The 20839-nt window shown below is 41.0% G+C and overlaps 2 protein-coding genes across 4 annotated transcripts; both read right to left on the bottom strand.

Annotated features, from left to right (window-relative positions):
- Positions 1-483: 483 nt before the first annotated feature.
- apobec2b (apolipoprotein B mRNA editing enzyme, catalytic polypeptide-like 2b) lies at positions 484-5013 on the bottom strand. The gene is made up of 3 exons (XM_060938141.1): positions 3821-5013; positions 956-1491; positions 484-695 (listed from the first exon to the last, which is right to left on the bottom strand). Exons 1-2 carry the CDS (start codon positions 4093-4095, stop codon positions 957-959), a joined length of 810 nt encoding a protein of 269 aa, XP_060794124.1. The 5' UTR covers positions 4096-5013; the 3' UTR covers positions 484-695; position 956.
- Positions 5014-11774: 6761 nt separating this feature from the next.
- Positions 11775-19136, bottom strand: si:dkey-109j17.5 (uncharacterized). 3 transcript variants are annotated; one of them, XR_009655965.1, is made up of 4 exons: positions 18657-19136; positions 15804-16070; positions 12531-14483; positions 11775-12413 (listed from the first exon to the last, which is right to left on the bottom strand). XR_009655965.1 is itself a non-coding variant. In XM_060936923.1 (3 exons), the coding sequence occupies exons 1-3, from the start codon at positions 18804-18806 to the stop codon at positions 12699-12701; spliced, it is 2202 nt and encodes a 733-aa protein (XP_060792906.1). In that variant the 5' UTR covers positions 18807-19136; the 3' UTR covers positions 11775-12698. The 3 variants fall into 3 exon arrangements, 2 of the variants coding, with proteins under 2 accessions (XP_060792906.1, XP_060792907.1); XM_060936923.1 differs by having other exon boundaries at positions 11775-14483; XM_060936924.1 differs by lacking the exon at positions 15804-16070 and having other exon boundaries at positions 11775-14483.
- Between the last annotated feature and the right edge of the window lie 1703 nt (positions 19137-20839).

The raw sequence follows: 20839 nt of genomic DNA, 5'->3' as shown, positions 1-20839 counted from the left end.
GATTTATCATCTATTGTGGTGATAGAGAGGGCCAAAGCAGAAAAATCTAGTGTATGAATGAAAAGTAACGACTTTTGTTGTAACTTTTTCCGTTATACTTGTTTTGGGGCCACACCTCCCATTTAAAGCCCTTATATGTCAGAAGCTAATGCAGATACATGCCTGAAATTTTTCGCAAGCTGAGGTGGTCAATCAGGGAGCCTCCAGCGATTTCACACGGATTGGCTCAGTGGTGAAAGAATTAATTCGCATGAATAATTTTAATAACCTCAGAAACTCCCTGAAAACTAAGTTATGACAATCAAATATGCACCTTTGTTAAAATGTTAGCGTATTTATATCTATTTAGTATCAAAAGCAAATGTGTAATGTTTATACTATATGTAATGTCCCTTAAATGAATTGTGTAAATTAATCTTTAAAATGTACAACATATGAATTCATTAATGTTACAATGTACTGTCTAAATTAAATTCCATTTAATGTAAATAAGAGTACAATTCCCAAAGTGTAAATAATAGAGTAATATACAAACAATAGAAGGTAGTAGTTAATTACAGCCAGATGTTATTTGTACTCCATTACTATCCATAAAGTTTAAGGACAATTCCGATACATAATTGTGGTTCTGTGTTGGACAGACAGTGGATTCTAGCAGATAAAAGGTGCAGATGCAATCCTTTAAGAGTTCAATCCTAGGGTGAAAAAAGAAAAGTTGTTTAGTTTTTGGAAGTTTCAGTGAATGAAGAAAAATGACAGAATTCTAATAAAAAATCTGGCTCAGGTTGAATCCACTAGTGCTACTGAAACACCCTTTGTCTGGGAAAAATTCTACTTCAGATTTGAGCAAGCATTAAGTGATGACTAGTTTTGAAACTGACATCAAGCTTTTATGCACTCTTGGCTATGAGAGACCAGGCACAGCTCCTGATTACTTGTTCAATGATGCACCTACCCTACTGCAGAATGTTGGTCAGCTTCTCATCGTAGTACTCATAGCTTTCTTGACAGTCCTCCCATGGTGTAAAACTGTCTTCCTCATTTTCCACAAAAGTGGACCATACGTAGCTGAAGTCCACTGGCCTCATCATCCGTAGTTTGCACCCTGCTTTTGCCAAAGCTTTTAGCCCTGCCTGTATTTCAGGCTCCTCCCAAAGGAAGAGGCGGGAGCAGTGAAGGTTGAGGCGCAGCGTTTTTCGGGCCTTCAGGATCTCTCCTAATTTAGCGGCGCATGCCACACAGGGACTGGCTGATATATACCAGGTGACTGTGTATTGCAGCGATTTGTTATATTGCGGTAACACCTGCTGGAAGAAGGCCTCCTCAGCATGAGCACCTGAGTGCTCGTCCTCTAAGTACCCTTGAAGACTATCAGGTTGTGCTGCATCGCCCTTTATGTCCACTTGATAGCACAGGAAGGTCTTGTTTCGGCCTGAAGAGTACTCCACATTTTTGAACTGGAACTTGAAGAAGGATGGGTTAAGACGATCTCTGGGACGGTAAAGATAAGAATGGTAATCCACAATTCTTCACTTTACAGCATAATCAGTTATATATGATTATATGACTTTTCTAAATTGTTCATGTGATGGAAAATATTATCACTGATTTTCATCCTGCCAAAATTAAAAGATGTTCATTCTGCTAGCAGTGATTTCTTCAAGTAGAGCATCAACATCCTATGTTCTTCCTGAAGCAATATGTATTTAAAACAGTCACAGTCATCTGAATTCATCAGTGTGCCTCCTCCTTCTTCCACTCCTGGGATGCTTGAAAAAAAACTCTGTAGATGTATTGATCAATTTCCAAACAGGAAGCTATTGCGTTGCTCTGCATTTCAGTTCATGTACATTGGACAAAATCCTTGATTCACTGAAAGTATATATGTTTCATCAATTTTATTATTAGTTTAAACGAGGACCACTGTATTTGTATTTTGTATTCATGCCTACCTACATTAGTGCACTATGTATACTGGCTACTAAGAATGCTTCTTTGGAGGGATAGGGTGCCATACCATAAATCCAGGGACGCGGGTTCTATTCCAACCCGAGGTCATTTCCCGATCCCTCCCCGTCTCTCTCTCCCGCTCATTTCCTGTCTCTACACTGTCCTATCCAATAAAGGTGAAAAAAGCCCCAAAAAAATCTTCAAAAAAAAAAAGAATGCTTCTTTGGGGTTAAAGGGTTGACTGCCACCATATATTACCAATGTTTCAATATTTTTCAAAAACAAAACCAAGTTTTGCTTAATTTTAGAAATGGAAATCCAGAGCCAGGCAATAGCTTTGCGAGTGGTGTGTTCTGGAGGGAATTTTCAAGTAGCTAAGGTTTGAGCAGAAGAACAGGTTCACACTGATGACAAAGGGATGTTAATCCAGGAACCTGTCCTACTTGAGGTAATCATGTTCAACTTTGGTTTTGTAACCAGTCTTCACAGGTATCTTATTTTGAACAATATTGAAGATATCCTCAGCAAAATCATTTCAATGTTCAATAAGATTTTGAAAAGACATGTTGGACAGGTCTCTCACTGACTTGAATGATGTTTACAAATGTAGTTTACCCACCTGACTTGGAGCTAACATCCATCCATCCATTATCTGTAGCCGCTTATCCTGTACAGGGTTGCAGATAAGCTGGAGCCTATCCCAGCTGACTATGGGCGAGAGGTGGGGTACACCCTGGACAAGTGAGCTAATATTTTATTGTCTATTATATTAAGTAATATTGTTCTTTGTGGGCGGCACGGTGGTGTAGTGGTTAGCGCTGTCGCCTCACAGCAAGAAGGTCCGGGTTCGAGCCTCGTGGCCGGCGAGGGCCTTTCTGTGTGGAGTTTGCATGTTCTCCCCGTGTCCGCGTGGGTTTCCTCCGGGTGCTCCGGTTTCCCCCACAGTCCAAAGACATGCAGGTTAGGTTAACTGGCGACTCTAAATTGACCATAGGTGTGAGTGTGAATGGTTGTCTGTGTCTGTGTCAGCCCTGTGATGACCTGGCAACTTGTCCAGGGTGTACCCCGCCTTTCGCCCGTAGTCAGCTGGGATAGGCTCCAGCTTGCCTGCGAGATGAGATTGTTCTTTGTAAATTGCCAGAAGTCATTTGCATAAATGAAGCTTGCAGATCTAATGCGACCTGTCAGGCAAAATATGTAACATTCTAACTAGATAGCTAGTCAGCTGACACATTAATTTTGTTTTTATAAAGTAAAAAGGATAAAGGTAATAATTAGATATTAGTGTTTATAAACCCTGGTACGGTAAATGGTTTCATATTTACTGCAAAAAATGAAAGTTTAATATGCCTATTATGGTTACACTGGCAGTGAACAAATGCTTATGCTGTACTCGTTAATTTAAGCTCTAACCTCATTAAACAACATTGGTGAACTTTTGAGAATGATGTGCAAAACCTGAAATAAAGCAACACTGGATGAAGTGTCATAAGTCAAGCCTACAAGCTGTGATGGAAGCAGGTATTTCAGTAAATCATATGTTATATTAATCATGTCACATTACGTTATACCAAACAGTATTCTACTTTACCACACAACTCCTGAAATAGAACCTACTTTATCTATTATTGGCTTTTACATAATTATAAGCCAAGTATTAAGCAGCAGACTTTGTAAATTCATATGACCTTCCACTTGGTCTTAACCCAAACAGAACCTTATAAAACGAAGGTGACTTGTATGCTACGATAAATATCGGTAGTTCTATATTTTTGTGTAGGAAAAAAAAACACCCTTGAGATTAATTAATTAATCAATGATTAAAGAGCATAGCAAAAGTGACTGGATTAATTATGTGACTTACACTTACCCTACAATGATCTCAAATGGAGGCAGCTCAATAGGCTCCAGTTGAAATTCTCCATCCTCATCACCTCCTTGAGCCCCTTGGACTGTCTCCCCATTTCCCTTTGGCTTCTCATCCTCTGACTCTGGCTTCTTTTTCACTTCTTCTTTTTCCTTCTGTTTGTCGGTCTCTGCGTTCTTTTCCAATTTTCTCTCCATCTCTTTTTCAGCCTTGCTCTCCATGCTCTTCTCTTTCCTTTTTACTGTGCTTACCCTGCTGGTGGCCTTTCTGTCTGCCATGACTGAGATCAGTACCTAGCTGAGGTCGGAGAATGCAGGAGTGTAATTTATGTCAGTAAGCCAGGGAGAGAGCTATAGGGACTAAAGTCTGGGAGGGAGTGCGTCGAGGCGAGCTCAGTCTACAGAGAGCATGGAGCAAGTGAATGTCCTCAGGAAATAGAGGGGCAGCTGCTCTCTCCTGTTCACATGCTATAAAAAGAACCTAGGATAATACGGAGGGTAGGTTGACATACATTCTGTTATTTTGAACCCTCCACGTCAATGGGATCAGTACCAGTGACATTATTTCTGTGAATAAGTGTCATTTCTAGCCCTTTCTTTCTTTTTCAATTGAAATTCAAAGATGAGGTTGTTGTTCTTCATAGTATACTTGTACGTAATCAGACATATGTGTTTGACTCCCCCATTCTGCTGGATGTTAAACTTGTCTACACACCAACAACTCAGTTTATTAATAAACATTTTTGGCAGTGTGTCCAGTGTGAGTCAGTCCCTTCAGATACTGCCACATACTAAACTCTAAGCCATCATGGCCCCATATCAAGGCCAACTAAAGGTCAGTGAAGTCCTGGAAGTGGGGTACATTAGTCAAGCCAAATCAAGTATCCATGATACATTTTAAACAGAAAATAAATATTATTATCAGAACAGTCTTCTTCCTTAACAGGTATTCTAGCTTTCTCTTCAATAAATCATTGCGTGCATTAGGTACAGTAATTATTATACATACAGGATAAAAGCCTTGGTTCTGTTATAATGCATTTGCTGCACTGCAGGATCACCAAGCAGTTTTATAATGTGGTGTTAATGGAAGATAATCTCCCACTCAGCAACATGGCAACAAGCTGTGTTTAGTGAAACTGCTTTGTCAACATTGCTCATTCCATCACATCTATTTGTTTCAATCAAGGTAAAATATAACCATAAACTTTTTTTTTTCAAATGACATGCAGAGAAAAAGTGCTAATGTAACCTCAGGGATTTTTTTTCTTTTGATATTTTAATGGAGGAAAATTATTATAGTTAAGTTCATCACACATGGTGTTATTTTAAGGGTAGCATAAATCTGTAACCATGAGCATATCAGATTTTGTGTATGTATACAGCACAACCTTTGCTGGAGATTTTCTGGTTGGGAGGAACATCAAAACAACACAATGACTCATCATTATTCAGTTAGGTTAGAAATTGCCCACCTGCTGCCACTGACTTGGAAATTACTCAGTGAGCAGAGGGAAATTGAATTTGAAGAACCACTTCTATAGGCTCCTTCATGCAACAAGTTGCATTTATAAATGTAAGAGTGCTTCATTTTAATTCCTTCTCCCAGTGTCTCCTATCCCATTTATTTTCTTCAACTGTTCAGGGAATTTGATCAAGAATACACTACCGTTCAAAAGTTTGGGGTCACCCAGACAATTTTGTGTTTTCCATGAAAAGTCACACTTTTATTTACCACCATAAGTTGTAAAATGAATAGAAAATATAGTCAAGACATTTTTCTGGCCATTTTGAGCATTTAATCGACCCCACAAATGTGATGCTCCAGAAACTCAATCTGCTCAAAGGAAGGTCAGTTTTATAGCTTCTCTAAAGAGCTAAACTGTTTTCAGCTGTGCTAACATGATTGTACAAGGGTTTTCTAATCATCCATTAGCCTTCTGAGGCAATGAGCAAACACATTGTACCATTAGAACACTGGAGTGAGAGTTGCTGGAAATGGGCCTCTATACACCTATGGAGATATTGCACCAAAAACCAGACATTTAGTAGAATTTAGCTAGAATAGTAATTTACCACATTAGCAATTTATAGAGTGTATTTCTGATTAGTTTAAAGTGAGCTTCATTGAAAAGAACAGTGCTTTTCTTTCAAAAATAAGGAAATTTCAAAGTGACCCCAAACTTTTGAACGGTAGTGTATTTTTCATTGTTAAACTTTTGAACAAAGAAACCTGCCAATTCCCACCCACCTCTCCTCTATCATACAACTACCACCACCTGGGCAGGGTGAATGCCAACACAAGCTTCCACCAAGACATGTGAAACCAGTCTGTCACGTGTTTTCGACCTGCTGAAGCCTTTATTTATCACAAGTACAGCACAATGTATACAACACAGCACCTAAGCACAATGAAATTCCTCCTCTGAATTTAACCCATCTGAAGCAATGAACACACACATGCACACACAAGTGAGCAATGAGCACACACACGTACCCAGAGCAGTGGGCAGCCATTGCTACAGTGCCCGGGGAGCAGTTGGGCTTTGCTCAAGGGCACTTCAGCCCAACCTTCAGGCCATGGCTGCCCCATGTTAACCTAACCACGTCTTTGGATTGTGGGAGGAAACCCACGCAGACACGGGGAGAACATGCAAACTCCACACAGAAAGGCCCCCATTGGCCATAGGGGCTGAAATATTAAATTTAAAAATAAAGGAAGAAATTATTCGACTTGACAGCGGTCTTTTCAATGTCTCTATTTGCTGGCTGCTTTCACTGATAGTCGAGACAAGGTACATCGAAGCCTGTATCAAATACACATGTAGCCTAGGTTATACACTATATGTATTAAGTTCACAGGAAACATGCATATTATGTACAGTCTTTGCCTTTTCGCTGTTCTTTTTTTTATTTCATCTTATTTATACATTCGTCAGCAGACACACAATGTGAACAGTGGCTGCCATTTTTAAAAAGTGTTCAAAATTGAGAAATATAGCAGCATGTTAGACAAATTCAAAGACTAATTAAAAGATGCTAATTCAAAAGTTTGAGCAAACCATCGGTACAAGAGTGGACAGTTCATTAATTAGCTGTCAAAATGTTTTGCTTTTGACTAAATAGAAGTTAACTGGTAGGTTGTATTCACAAAAGAAAAAAAAATCTGTTTGCACCAGTAAAAAATATTTGATTGTTGTTTAACCTACCTTACTCCATGCTCATCCAGTCTTCTATGCATGGTTAACTCCGAAGACCTGCTCAATTCTAATAGTTACAACTATTAGAACTGAGCAGGTCTTCGAATAACAAGCTTTTGACTCATCTTCGACTTGTGCAATATCATGCTAGCTGAAAGGAATATATCTGATATACCACTCAATGCCAGCCAATATTATTTAATTATTATACATACAGGCCACTTTTTCCATGGAATAAAAAGATGTATTCTATTCCATTCTAGTAAGTTTATTAATGGCATGCGATATTGTTCTTGTATCGCTTATCGTCCATGTATTACGCTACTCTCCCCAATGGAGAATGAGCGTGCAATATTATTATAATATTGCACATTGTCAAGACAACTCGATGTCACACGTCAGAGCTCATGCGAAGATCCAATGACAAAACTTTTCTGCTGCACATGCATAGAATCATTTCTTTGGCAGCCGGGAAAGAGGAAAGACGAGGCTAATCCAGTACTTGGTTTAAGCACTAAATAAATAAACTGAAACTAAGGATGCGCTGAACACCCGAAATGCTATCAAAACATCATTATATATTCTTCACGCATATTTACAAGAGAAAAACATGCCAACGGACATCGAAAAACTGGAAAAGAGACACGTCGGAGATGTAACATTGCCACGCTAGCAAGTGACTGTGACAGTTTGTAAACAAACATGGCTGCGAGGTTTGCTTCTTTAAAAGTGGAAGATTTTGAGAGAAGTTTGGCTGCCAGGTTGCTCTGTTGTGTGTAGTTGTCAATGTTGATTTTAAAAGTAACTAAGTAAATTACACAGGGAAAATAATAATAATATTTGGCTTGACTGCGCTAGCATTGGCCTGCGGTAACACTACACCAGCTAGAAGGTAACTGGACTGCCAGGCTAACAGCACCGAGTTACGAATAAGCTCACATCGGCCTTCGCTAACGCTACTGCTACGCTGGCTGGAAGCTAACCGGACTGCCACGCTAACAGCACCGAGTTGTGGGTATGCTAGCGTCGGCCTTTGAGAATGTTGATATGAAGAGCGTGTATGTATAATAATAATATTGGCTGGCTTTTTTTCGTGGTCTATCAGATATATTCCATTCAGCTAGCATGATACTGAACTTGTCTTCGACTCATTCAATATCATGCTAGCTGAATGGAATATATCTGATAGACCACTCAAAGCCATCCATTATCTGTAGCCGCTTATCCTGTCCTACAGAGTCGCAGGCAAGCTGGATCCTATCGCTGACTATGGGCGAGAAGCAGGATACACCCTGGACAAGTCGCCAGGCTAACACATAGACACAAACAACCATTCACACCTCACACCTACGGTCAATTTAGAGCCACCAATTAGCCTAACCTGCATGCCTTTGGACTGTGGGGGAAACCGGAGCACCCGGAGGAAACCCACGCAGACACGGGGAGAGCATGCAAACTCCACACAGAAAGGCCCTCGCCGGCCGCTGGGCTCGAACCTAGGACCTTCTTGCTGTGAGGCAACAGTGCTAACCACTACACCACCATGCCACCCCGAAGCCAGCCAATATTATCTAAATATGTTACTCAATGTCCTGGATGTAGTTCATATGAAAACACGAGTGGTGTATTTCCCAGTTAAACACTCATGTCTATATAATAAATGGAATTATGTGGTAAACAAAAAATGTTTAAAAAAGTTTCATATTTTAGATTCTTCAAGGGAGCCACTATTTACCTTGATGACGCTTTGTACACTATTGGCATTATCTTAACCAGCTTCATGAGGTAGTCACCTGGAATGCTTTTCAATTAACAGGTGTGCCTTGTCAAAAGTTAATTAGTGCAATTTCTTGCCTTCTTAATGCATTTGAGATCAAACAGTAAATAGTAAATAATAAAAATGCAGTAAATAGCCCTATTCCACAACTGTAATAATCCATGTCAAAAACTGCTCAACTAAGTAAACAGAAACGACATCCATCATTACTTTAATACATGAAGTGTCTTTTAATTAACAAAAAATCCAAAACATTGAATTCGAAGGCTTGTTCAATCTTTTGACTGGTACTGTAGATAGAATTGATATATTTCTCCAAAGCTGCATTGTTAAAAGTGATATACTGTACAAATAAAATTGAATTGATGTGTGCATGGTGCTTTGTGATTTACTGGCATCCCATGTGGAGTGTGCTCTGGCTTTACACCCACTGTTTCTGGGATAGGCTATGGATCTACCATGACCCTGACCAGGATAAAGCAGATATGAAAATGAATGAGCGAGTGGGCACATGAGCGAGCATCCTGGTCCTCTGGATGCCCCGGCATTTTTCCACCCAACACCCACAGACAACTTCATTAATATTTTTCATGACAGTCACACATACTCTCAGTCAGTCAAGGATCACTTTAGCCTGAAACATGAGAAATTCAGTTTCAAGTGATGTGTCCTCACCAAAAGTGCAAACAGAAAGTACTGTTTTTAATAAGATGGCACCACACCTTGTTAAATACTAAAAATGAAATGTCAAATAAGCTTTGCATTTGAATTTTGGCAGCCAGTGTACATTGTTCTTAAAACATGTTTTGCAAATGAATCTGAATTACGTCTTAAATTGTGCACACGTTTGAATGAGCATTTCCTAATTAGTGTATGAATTTGAAAAACATGTTGCCATATACTTGCTCTATGGCAGTAAGGAAAGTGCTAAATCTACTAACAATTGACTAGTGTCGCTGTGATTGACAAAAGAGAGAATATTCCCAGGCAACATGGTCAGTTTTGCTACCTTGGCTCCTGGCCACGGATAGCTGTGGCATCCCACCCAAGATACATTCCCACCTTGTGCCCTGTGTTCCCAGGACAGGCTCTGGGTCCATCACGAGTCTGACCATGATAATGTAGTTATGGACTGCATCAAGGAATTAATTGAGTTGTATTGTATGTTACTTTTATGGGGGAAAACAGAGAAAAGGGAAGTGAGAGACAGGAAAGTATAACTTTTTATGCAATGCCAATGCACCATATAGATGTAATCTTATTGTTCTCTCATGGATGAATGATAACACCACCAGAATGTTTCAAAAGTCTATTTTTGCCCTGTCCTGTTCACGTTAACACTGCACAACATCGACAGCAGCATGGAGTCCTCACACGGGAGCATTTCTGTCAATGTTGTACATTTGGCCACATGGACCCATCAAGTATAAACCATAACTGCTGTTTGTGACAGACATCCAGCATGAATTAGATTAAAGGGACCGGCTCACCCTTCCCAGAAGCCTCTGCGCCAAGTAGTGAGTCGCCATTTTTACGTCCATCAATATTCCACTGTGCGACGGCATCTTAAGCCATAGGTGATAAATTATGTGAAATTGAAGACATTTTAGAGCTTTAAGAACTAGGTTGTGTCTTTGGAAACCAGATTTTATACAACCCCGATTCCAAAAAAGTTGGGACAAAGTACAAATTGTAAATAAAAGCGGAATGCAATGATGTGGAAGTTACAAAATTCCATATTTTATTCAGAATAGAACATAGATGACATATCAAATGTTTAAACTGAGAAAATGTATCATTTAAAGAGAAAAATTAGGTGAGTTTAAATTTCATGACAACAACACATCTCAAAAAAGTTGGGACAAGGCCATGTTTACCACTGTGAGACATCCCCTTTTCTCTTTACAACAGTCTGTAAACGTCTGGGGACTGAGGAGACAAGTTGCTCAAGTTTAGGGATAGGAATGTTAACCCATTCTTGTCTAATGTAGGATTCTAGTTGCTCAACTGTCTTAGGTCTTTTTTGTCGTATCTTCCGTTTTATGATGCGCCAAATGTTTTCTATGGGTGAAAGATCTGGACTGCAGGCTGGCCAGTTCAGTACCCGGACCCTTCTTCTACGCAGCCGTGATGCTGTAATTGATGCAGTATGTGGTTTGGCATTGTCATGTTGGAAAATGCAAGGTCTTCCCTGAAAGAGACGTCGTCTGGATGGGAGCATATGTTGCTCTAGAACCTGGATATACCTTTCAGCATTGATGGTGTCTTTCCAGATGTGGAAGCTGCCCATGCCACACGCACTAATGCAACCCCATACTATCAGAGATGCAGGCTTCTGAACTGAGCGCTGATAACAACTTGGGTTGTCCTTCTCCTCTTTCGTCCGAATGACACGGCGTCCCTGATTTCCATAAAGAACTTCAAATTTTGATTCGTCTGACCACAGACCAGTTTTCCACTTTGCCACAGTCCATTTTAAATGAGCCTTGGCCCAGAGAAGACGTCTGCGCTTCTGGATCATGTTTAGATACGGCTTCTTCTTTGAACTATAGAGTTTTAGCTGGCAACGGCGGATGGCACGGTGAATTGTGTTCACAGATGATGTTCTCTGGAAATATTCCTGAGCCCATTTTGTGATTTCCAATACAGAAGCATGCCTGTTTGTGATGCAGTGCCGTCTAAGGGCCCGAAGATCACGGGCACCCAGTATGGTTTTCTGGCCTTGACCCTTACGCACAGAGATTCTTCCAGATTCTCTGAATCTTTTGATGATATTATGCACTGTAGATGATGATCTGTTCAAACTCTTTGCAGTTTTACACTGTCGAACTCTTTTCTGATATTGCTCCACTATTTGTCGGCGCAGAATTAGGGGGATTGGTGATCCTCTTCCCATCTTTACTTCTGAGAGCCGCTGCCACTCCAAGATGCTCTTTTTATACCCAGTCATGTTAATGACCTATTGCCAATTGACCTAATGAGTTGCAATTTGGTCCTCCAGCTGTTCCTTTTTTGTACCTTTAACTTTTCCAGCCTCTTATTGCCCCTGTCCCAACTTTGAGATGTGTTGCTATCATGAAATTTCAAATGAGCCAATATTTGGCATGAAATTTCAAAATGTCTCACTTTCGACATTTGATATGTTGTCTATGTTCTATTGTGAATACAATATCAGTTTTTGAGATTTGTAAATTATTGCATTCCGTTTTTATTTACAATTTGTACTTTGTCCCAACTTTTTTGGAATCGGGGTTGTATTTTCTTCATTTTTTTCCCCCATTTCCTCCCCAACTTTACCACATATGGCTATGGCATGGTCAGAATTCAAACTCATTATGTCCTGATGATAGGGCATAATACTAATACTGTACCACATGGGAGCCCAGATTCTGCGTTTTCATGTCTATTAAGAATCAATTGTATCAAGGAGGAACTTTATTATTGTTGTTAAGTTCAATCAATTATTTGGATTTGATAGCAGGGGTCGTCATAGGTCAGCTAAGGTTCTGAACTAGCAAGTGTTCACTTTCAGGACTGCAAGAGGGCCACTGTTGTGTCCCTGATTAAGTTCACATTCCTCAACTGCTCAACTCCATGCATGGATTACTCTGCGTGAGAATCTGATAAATGAAAGAAATGTAAACGTAAATACAATTCATGTAAAAGCCAAGTAGAAATAACAAGGGGTTACATGTGTGAAACATGCTATTTGATTGATTCAGTAAATGTCTCAGTACCTGTATACAGACTAAAGGAGTTAACGTTACTTTGGGTGATTCTGCAGTTAATTTGGGGTAGAGTCAGGGTTTGAGGCATCCTTTGATTTAAAAAAAAAAAAAAAAAAAAAAACACCATGTACTCTAAAGCTTCTGCCAGTGTCCTGTAAATACGCCTTTTTAAAGCAGTTAAGACCACAATATGCTGTAGTTGGCCTTCAAATAAATCAGTGTATCTAGGTTTTTTGGAAGGAGTCGGCAGTGTTTGGGTCTTACGGTTTTGCCCACAAAGCAGAATATCCTTTCCACTGCTGTTCTTGTAGCTGGCACTGTAAACACTTTCTTGGCCACTAGTGAAAGTAAAGGAAAATCAATAGACTTGCGCTTCCAGTACTGCAGGGGATCTTCATCTGTGGGCTCCTCATGCAGGTATGCAGCCAGCTCCTGTTCCATACTCTTGGCCTGTGTGGATGGCCTTTCTTTGATGAAAGAGAATAGTCTGCTGCGTTTAGATGGGGATGGCTGAGCATCTGAATTGGGCTCTGGTGGACTCACAGCCTGGGTGTGCTTTCCCATCTCTTCCAGGAGAACCTGCTTGTGCCAGTCCCGGTCACTGCTCCAAGAAAGCTTGAACTGAGGGTCCAGGGTAGTGGCTGTCACAAATAGAGGATCTTCCAGGATGCCAGATAATTTCTGGTCCAGTGCATAAGTCAATCCTGTTACCAGTCCTGCACACTGATGTGTCACAACTTCTGCCAGATGCTTACGTAGGCCCAGGACGCTGGGGAGAGCAAGACTGATAGACACATGTTTGTCTCCCTGGACCATATCTGTAGCTTCCTCAAAAGGTTCCAAGATCTCAACCAGTTCTTGCAGTGTTGCTTTTTCAACACTGTTGAGAGCCAAGTCATTTCTGTCCACAATGTCCTCCAAAAAATCCAAGGATTCAAGCATTTGTCGCATTGTCTTTAGTTGGGTGTTCCAGTGCCCGTCCAAAGCTGATGGACGCTGTCCATTTCCTACTCTGCCAGGACCAAACACTTTACTAAGTTTTTCAGGACTCACTGTAGCAACAACATAGTTGTAAAAGCAAGCCACTTTAGTGAGGGTTATGGATAGCTGAGAGGAAGAACAGATCCCTTCTCGTATGCACCGACCCAATGAATGGGCAAAGCAGTCTATCCTACACTGACCCAGGCACTGATTTAAAGAATTCTGCTCTTCTTCTCCACCAACAGTATCCTTACCTTCGCCTGCACGAATTTCTTCATCGCTACAATCTTCCTCCTCGTCTTCCACAACACCATTATCATGGAGATAAAAACCAGGCAGGCGGAAGGTAGATCGGCTTTCACAAGGGGAGGGATCAACAACAATGCGAAACACCTTACCGGAGATATCATGAACATGACAAATCTCATCAAACTCCGTGAGCATGCGCTGAGTGTCCTTAACATTTTGGAGAGGAATACATGATAACAGCGTGGATTTGATCTGCCAGTCTGGGGTTATGAAATGGCATGTCACTCCCAGGTAGCCAGAACAGTTGTTGACAGACACAGCATTGCTCCTACACAGGTCCAAGGTGATACTGCAGGACTCAACTCCTGAGAGCGCCAGCTTGGTCGCTAGCTGTACTTGGTAGCTGTAAGCCGGGAGAAGCTGCTGTTGTATGTAATGGCTTGGCTCTGGGACATAACGAGGCTCAAGGAGCTTAAGTAGCTCACAGAAGCCCTCATTCTCTACAATTTGCACAGGTTGCAGGTCACGGATGATCATTTTGGCAATTGTTTCAGAAATGAGGGACTGTCGTGGATCACTCCGGTCAAATTTGGTTGTTCCTGCTGCACTGTGAGAAGCTATTCGACTGGCCCCGCTTATGGGTGTGTAAGACTGCACCGCCGCAGAAGAATAGGCCTCTCTTTTGACATCTTTTTTCCTCAAAAACTCATTGTACATTGCTTGATGTTTACGCTGAAAGTGGGAAAGAGGATGGCTGTTAGTGTTTGTTGAACATTTTCAAATAAAAACACCAAATGTGTTCTTTGTTGCTCATCATTCCCTGCTATAATAAAGACAAAGTATATTCCTTTATGTGTACATATACAAAAGATTCCTCATGGGTTCTTTGAATAGTTAAGGGCTTAATTTTTAGACTCCATTCAAACTGTGTTTCAAAGCTCTTAATCATGAAAGGTGTGCTAGTTATTTAAAAAGTTTAAAGCCTGAGTTTTGTAATAGACACTGCTTAAAAGTACACAAACGGAATCTTACTCCATATAGAGGTTCTAATTTGAACCCTTTCTGCTACAGAAAACCAACAACCCTTTTAAATTTATATAAATCAATTGTCCATCACTATGACAGCATTTCCAGACTTCATTCAAGTGCTAATTACAGAATGCTAATTCAAACATGTATCTGCAGTTGCATTGCCCTTATTAACGTGCTGCATAATTTGAGTCATTATTCAAATTCAATTGCAAAACATGCATTTGCATTTTTGCATAATGTATAATGGCTGCCAAAATATAAAATCCAAGTCCATTTGACATTTCATTTTCAATATCTTATCAGAAACGATTCAGAAAAATTGAAAAAGTAAGAGCAATTCCTTTGTGTGATATTGTGTTTTCTTCCTTACATTGCAACTCGTCCAAAAATAACTCTGTTGCAATCCTGTGTGCTTTTGTATTTTCATAAAACAACAATGTGGCCCCGTCAATGAAATGCGTGTGTATGATACTGAAGAAAAACAATGCCTGTGCACAACTGACAGTTCTCCCCTGCAAACTAGGTAAAGTGGAGGATTTTATTCTATGTACACCACAATTGCATATTCTATTACACATGCATGTGGGCTATGATTATGATTAAATGTAGGGACGTGGGCTGGGTTTCCCAAAAGCCTCTTAACTAGGAGTGTGTGCGTTCATTGTGCTGCTCGCTCTACCGTTTAACAATGATCTTTGTACTATGATGCTTTTGGGGAAACTCGGCAGTGACCGGTGAAATGGTGTATCAGTAGAAAAAAGGTAGGTCACTGCAATAAATGAAATACAGGAAACAAAACAACAGACTATGTTCACTGAAGCTATTATCATTGTTTTGGTTTACTCATTTTAACAAAGATATTTATGGCATTTATTGTAATGAAAATTGGAAGGAACAACCAAGACAGACTCCATATTGCCATCAATGGAGCTGAATTGGAACAAGTCTACCAATTTAAGTACCTGGGAAACCTAATAACGGACGATGGAAAAGTGAAAAAGAAATAAGAACAAGAATTACCATGGCAAAAGATGCTTTCAACAAACACAAAATGCTGCTCACAAAAGGATTGAACAGGAGATTGAAGAAGAAACTAGTCAAGAGTCTGGTTTGGAGTGTGCTCCTGTATGGCTCAGAAACTTGGACAATGAAGACTGACAGGAAGAGACTGGAAAGTTGTGAGATGTGGTTTTGGAGACGTATGGAGAAGATCAGTTGGACAGAGATGATCAGTAATGAAGAGGTGCTTAGAAGAGTTGGAGAGAAGAGGACGCTAATGAATACCATCTGGAAGAGAAAAGCAAAATGGATTGGACAGGTTATGAGAGGAGAAGGGTTGTTAATTGATGTGATTGAAGGTAAAATGGAGGGGAAGTGACCAATAGGGAGAAGAAGAATCATGATGCTGGATGATATCAGGAAAGGGAGGAGCTTCCACTCAGTAAAGAGGAGGGCCCAGAATAGGCAACAATGGCAACTATACTCATGTACAGGACCTGCCAAAGGGCAGACCACTTGAGAGATTTTATGGCAATATATGTAGTAATAAGAGAACATTTTGGGATCCTTTGGGAATCAGTTATTTAGGGAAACAGTGTGGTTTTAATGTTAAACTTGACTGGTCATCAGGAAGCTTTTAGTACACTGAACTGGACTTGGAAACCTCCAACCCCAAGCCTATGAACTTGATGCCAGTTTGTATCAGGGTCACTTATGTTGTTGTTTATCACAAACTCTTCCACCCTGCCAAAAATCCAAATATCCCTTCAGGCAGAAAAAGAAGAAATCAAATTTAAAAGGGCATATTCTGGACCAATTTCGTTTTTTTTTTTTTGAATATGAAAAGTATGTCCCTTTACACACTCATCCAGAAGGGTAATTTTGCACAAGGCCATCTGTCTACAGCAGAAAAAAATAAAAAATGTGTCTGAAAAACCCCAAGGGAGTCTGGAGCCAGAATCGTGACGTTATCTGCAGAAGTGCCAGCAGGCCGCGCGAGCTTGCGCAGTTTCAGTACACAGCCTGTGTAGACAAAGCGCTCCCATTTCTCTCTCATTGTCCGGCCTTTTGGAAAACGATGAGTACTAATCCCATCATGATTGGTGTTGCTACACCCTCCTACAATACATCTGTTAACCACTTTAATAATTGCATGATAACGTTGAAGAAATTTGCAGAAAACCACCAGGTCGCTTTCTCATAAACAAACCAGCGCTGATGTAGGATTCAGAGGGAGGCGTCCCTCACATGACATCACGAAAATCAATGTTTCCCAGGAAATTCAAATGCAAAGCTTTTCAGAGACGGACCAATTCGCCTCAAATGGCTTGATTTCAACTGAATTTTTCTGGTATTGCACAAGGTACAAAAAATTGCAGAGAATGCAGAATGTTACAGATATTAAAGTTTAATATAAAATAGGAGAATTACATTGATCTTGCTCCTGAATTTACCCGTGATATGCCCTTTAAGTGCTGCCTCAAAACACCAGGGTCTCTGGTTACTGTCTGTATGGAGTTCTCCCAGTGTCATATGGGTTTCCTCCCACCTTTCAAAAACATGCCAGTAGTTGGACTGGCCATGGAAAATTGCTCTTAGGTGTAAATGATTGTATAAATCAGCGTTTCTCAACCTTTTTTCAGTCACGGCACCCTTCAGAAGTATGCAAATTCTCAAGGCACCCCCCATATAAAATACACGCAGTCACGCTGACCGTACGATCACCCCAGCAGTGACATTGTGACATGGGAAAGGGGGCCGTGAGACAAATTTTGATGATGCATGAGGCAGCGATGATCTGCATTAGCGTAACTATCGTTTTAATTCATTTTATTTATTTCATCTCATCTCATTATCTCTAGCCGCTTTATCCTGTTCTACAGGGTCGCAGGCAAGCTGGAGCCTATCCCAGCTGACTACGGGCGAAAGGCGGGGTACACCCTGGACAAGTCGCCAGGTCATCACAGGGCTGACACATAGACACAGACAACCATTCACACCTACGGTCAATTTAGAGTCACCATTTAACCTAACCTGCATGTCTTTGGACTGTGGGGGAAACCGGAGCACCCGGAGGAAACCCACGCGGACAACACGCAAACTCCGCACAGAAAGGCCCCCGTCGGCCACGGGGCTCGAACCCGGACCTTCTTGCTGTGAGGCGACAGCGCTAACCACTACACCACCGTGCCGCTCTGTATTTATTTATTTATTTCAATGTTAGAATATATAATTTTTTGACGGCACCCCTAACGAAGCCAGATGGCACCCTGGTTGAGAAAGGCTGGTATAAATCCTGCCCTGTGATAGTCTGGTTTCCCATTCAGCCAAGTTCCCACCTCACACCCAGTGTTCTCAAGATCAGGCCTGGATCCACTCCCACTCTGACCAGGATAAAGTGGCTACAAGGAAGAGAGATGGATGGATGGATGGATGGATCAACCTAAATATAGGAGTACTAAATCCCCTTCACGATTATTATTTGAAGTCCAAAACACATTGCATCAAAAGATCCACAGTGCCTGTCGGACAGTAAAAGTAAACACATCCTACAGCTGGATTTGAAGTATATATATATATATTTTTTTTTTTTTTAACCTTTCTTTAAGAATGGTCCCATTGAGTTACAATAACTCTTCTTCCAGGGAGTCCTGGCCAAGATAGGCGGCTAAAAAATTACATTACAATAAAACACATAAGACAAGACAAACCACAGCTACACCACATCTAAACAGACAAAAACTGTTCTATATATGTTCTTATAAAGGGAATGCAACTGCAAAAACACGTCTGAATACAGGCCTATAACATTTTCTAATAAGCATCTGACCAAATTGAATAAAGCCCAGGAAATGCAGACACTAAGTCAGATACCTTTAAATGTGTAACGAAGTTAGAGGTAACTGTTCGCTTTGCCTGTATTCTTGTGCCACAAGCTTTGCAGTTAGATTCAATTTTGCCATTTTCGCCCTCGAAGACAATATTGAAGTAATCCAGAATAGACACTCGAGAATTTGACGCCATCTGTGAATGTGAAATCCTCCAAGACTGAAGCAAAGAGACACCTTTACACCTTCACCAGTCGATAGCTATCTGCTGTGCACAATTCCTGATGGCGTTCCGGTTCAATAGCCTGTGATGATTCTGCTGCTGCTGCTGCTCTTCTGTATCTTCACTGTTGTCCTACATCACAACACGCTTGTCATCTGCAAGTGCTGACGTTACAGTAAACGTATCATTTACGCATTATGGCAAAATGTATGCAGTTAGCCTACAAAACGCTGTGTTCACGGTCCAGTACCAAAATCAATAAACACGCCAAGGCTAACGTGCGTCTATACGCTGTCTCGCGAGTGTTTTGGATAGCAGGAAGTACCCAGGATAAAGGGGAGGGTTCCTCCTCCCACCCACTCCGCCATTTCCACTTCCACCTACAGGAGGGGGGGGAAAGAGATGCATTCAAGATGTAAAATGTATTTGACTCGGGTTTTATTATTTTTAAAAACAGTTTTCTTTACGATATTGTGTGGCTAAACGGTTCTCTTGGTAATTAGTTTTCGTTCACTTAAGAAACTTATCCATTATCATTACGTTAAAAAAAACAACAACCTAACTTTTCTAGCTCGTTGTTTTTGTCCTGTGAAGCCGCTGAAATAGAAATACACACTGTCAGGTTCACATTTTAAACAAAAGTGCAAAACGGAAAACGTTACGTGAAATCCTTATATTTCTATCCTTCAACTCATTAACTAAACAAACAAAAATAGCTGATAACGCATTTCACTTGTTTTTAATTAATTGTTTATTGGTGAAAGTTTGTAGATTTATTGAAGGACTTCTTGTTTCAACATGTATATGAAGGGTGGGCTTTCTTTAGGATAGATTGTTCTGATTGGACAATGGACAACAGGCCTGCCATTATGATTGGGCAGCATAAAGTCAATAAGGGAAGTTAAAGGGAAAGTCCACCCTGAAACGTTTTACATACACTGCCTGGCCAAAAAGAGTCTCATCTCATCTCATCATCTCTAGCCGCTTTTTCCTGTTCTACAGGGTCACAGGCAAGCCTATCTCAGTTGACTACGGGCAAAAGGCAGGGTACACCATGGACAAGTCGCCAGGTCATCACAGGGCTGACACATAGACACAGACAACCATTCACACCTACAGTCAATTCGAGTCACTAGTTAACCTAACCTGCATGTCTTTGTACTGTGGGGGAAACCAGAACACCCAGACAACATGCCAACTCCACACAGAAAAGCCCTCACCAGCCACAGGGCTCGAACCCAGACTTTCTTGCTGTGAGGCGACAGCGCTAACCATTACACCACCATGCTGCCCACTAAAAAGAGTCGCACACTGTAATGTGGCACTGTTTTAACAACCTTATGCAATATCACAATGTTTATTTCCGTCCAGAGTTACATTAATTTTTCACTGAGATCTTGTCTTGGTGACAGGAGAGGTAAACGACTCAGTAAAGTCTTCTCCGGCACATCCCAAGGACTTTCAATTGGGTCAGGACTCTGTGTGAAAATGATTCCTCATGCTTCCTGAATTACTCTTTCACAGTTTATGCCTGTGCCATCAGGGAAGAACGAATCCTTTGATGGTATAATCTGGTCACAGCAAGAAGGTTCTGGGTTCGAGCCCAGTGGCTGGCGAGGGCCTTTCTGTGTGGAGTTTGCATGTTCTCCCCGTGTCTGCGTGGGCTTCCCCCACAGTCCAAACACATGCGTTTAGGTTAATATGGTACGGCCTTGGGCTGAGGTGCCCTTGAGCGAGGCACCTAACTCCCAACTGCTCCCCGGGCACTTTTCGCATGGCTGCCCACTGCTCTGGGTGTGTGTGCTCACTGCTCACGTGTGTGCACATGTGTGTGTTCACTGCTTCAGATGGGTTAAATGCAGAGAGGAATTTCCCAAGTGTGTGATGAATAAAGTTGTGCTTTCTTTCATTCAGCTGACATTTTATTGCCACAATGTTTCTGAGCCCAGACCTGACCACCTGAAGCAACCCCAGATCATAACACTGCCTCCAGAGGCTTGTACAGT

Source organism: Neoarius graeffei, chromosome 13 (assembly GCF_027579695.1).
Source record: "Neoarius graeffei isolate fNeoGra1 chromosome 13, fNeoGra1.pri, whole genome shotgun sequence".
Classification (NCBI taxonomy): Eukaryota; Metazoa; Chordata; class Actinopteri; order Siluriformes; family Ariidae; genus Neoarius; species Neoarius graeffei.
Note: the sequence above shows the minus strand (reverse complement) of the source record. Positions and strands in the feature narration are given on the sequence as shown.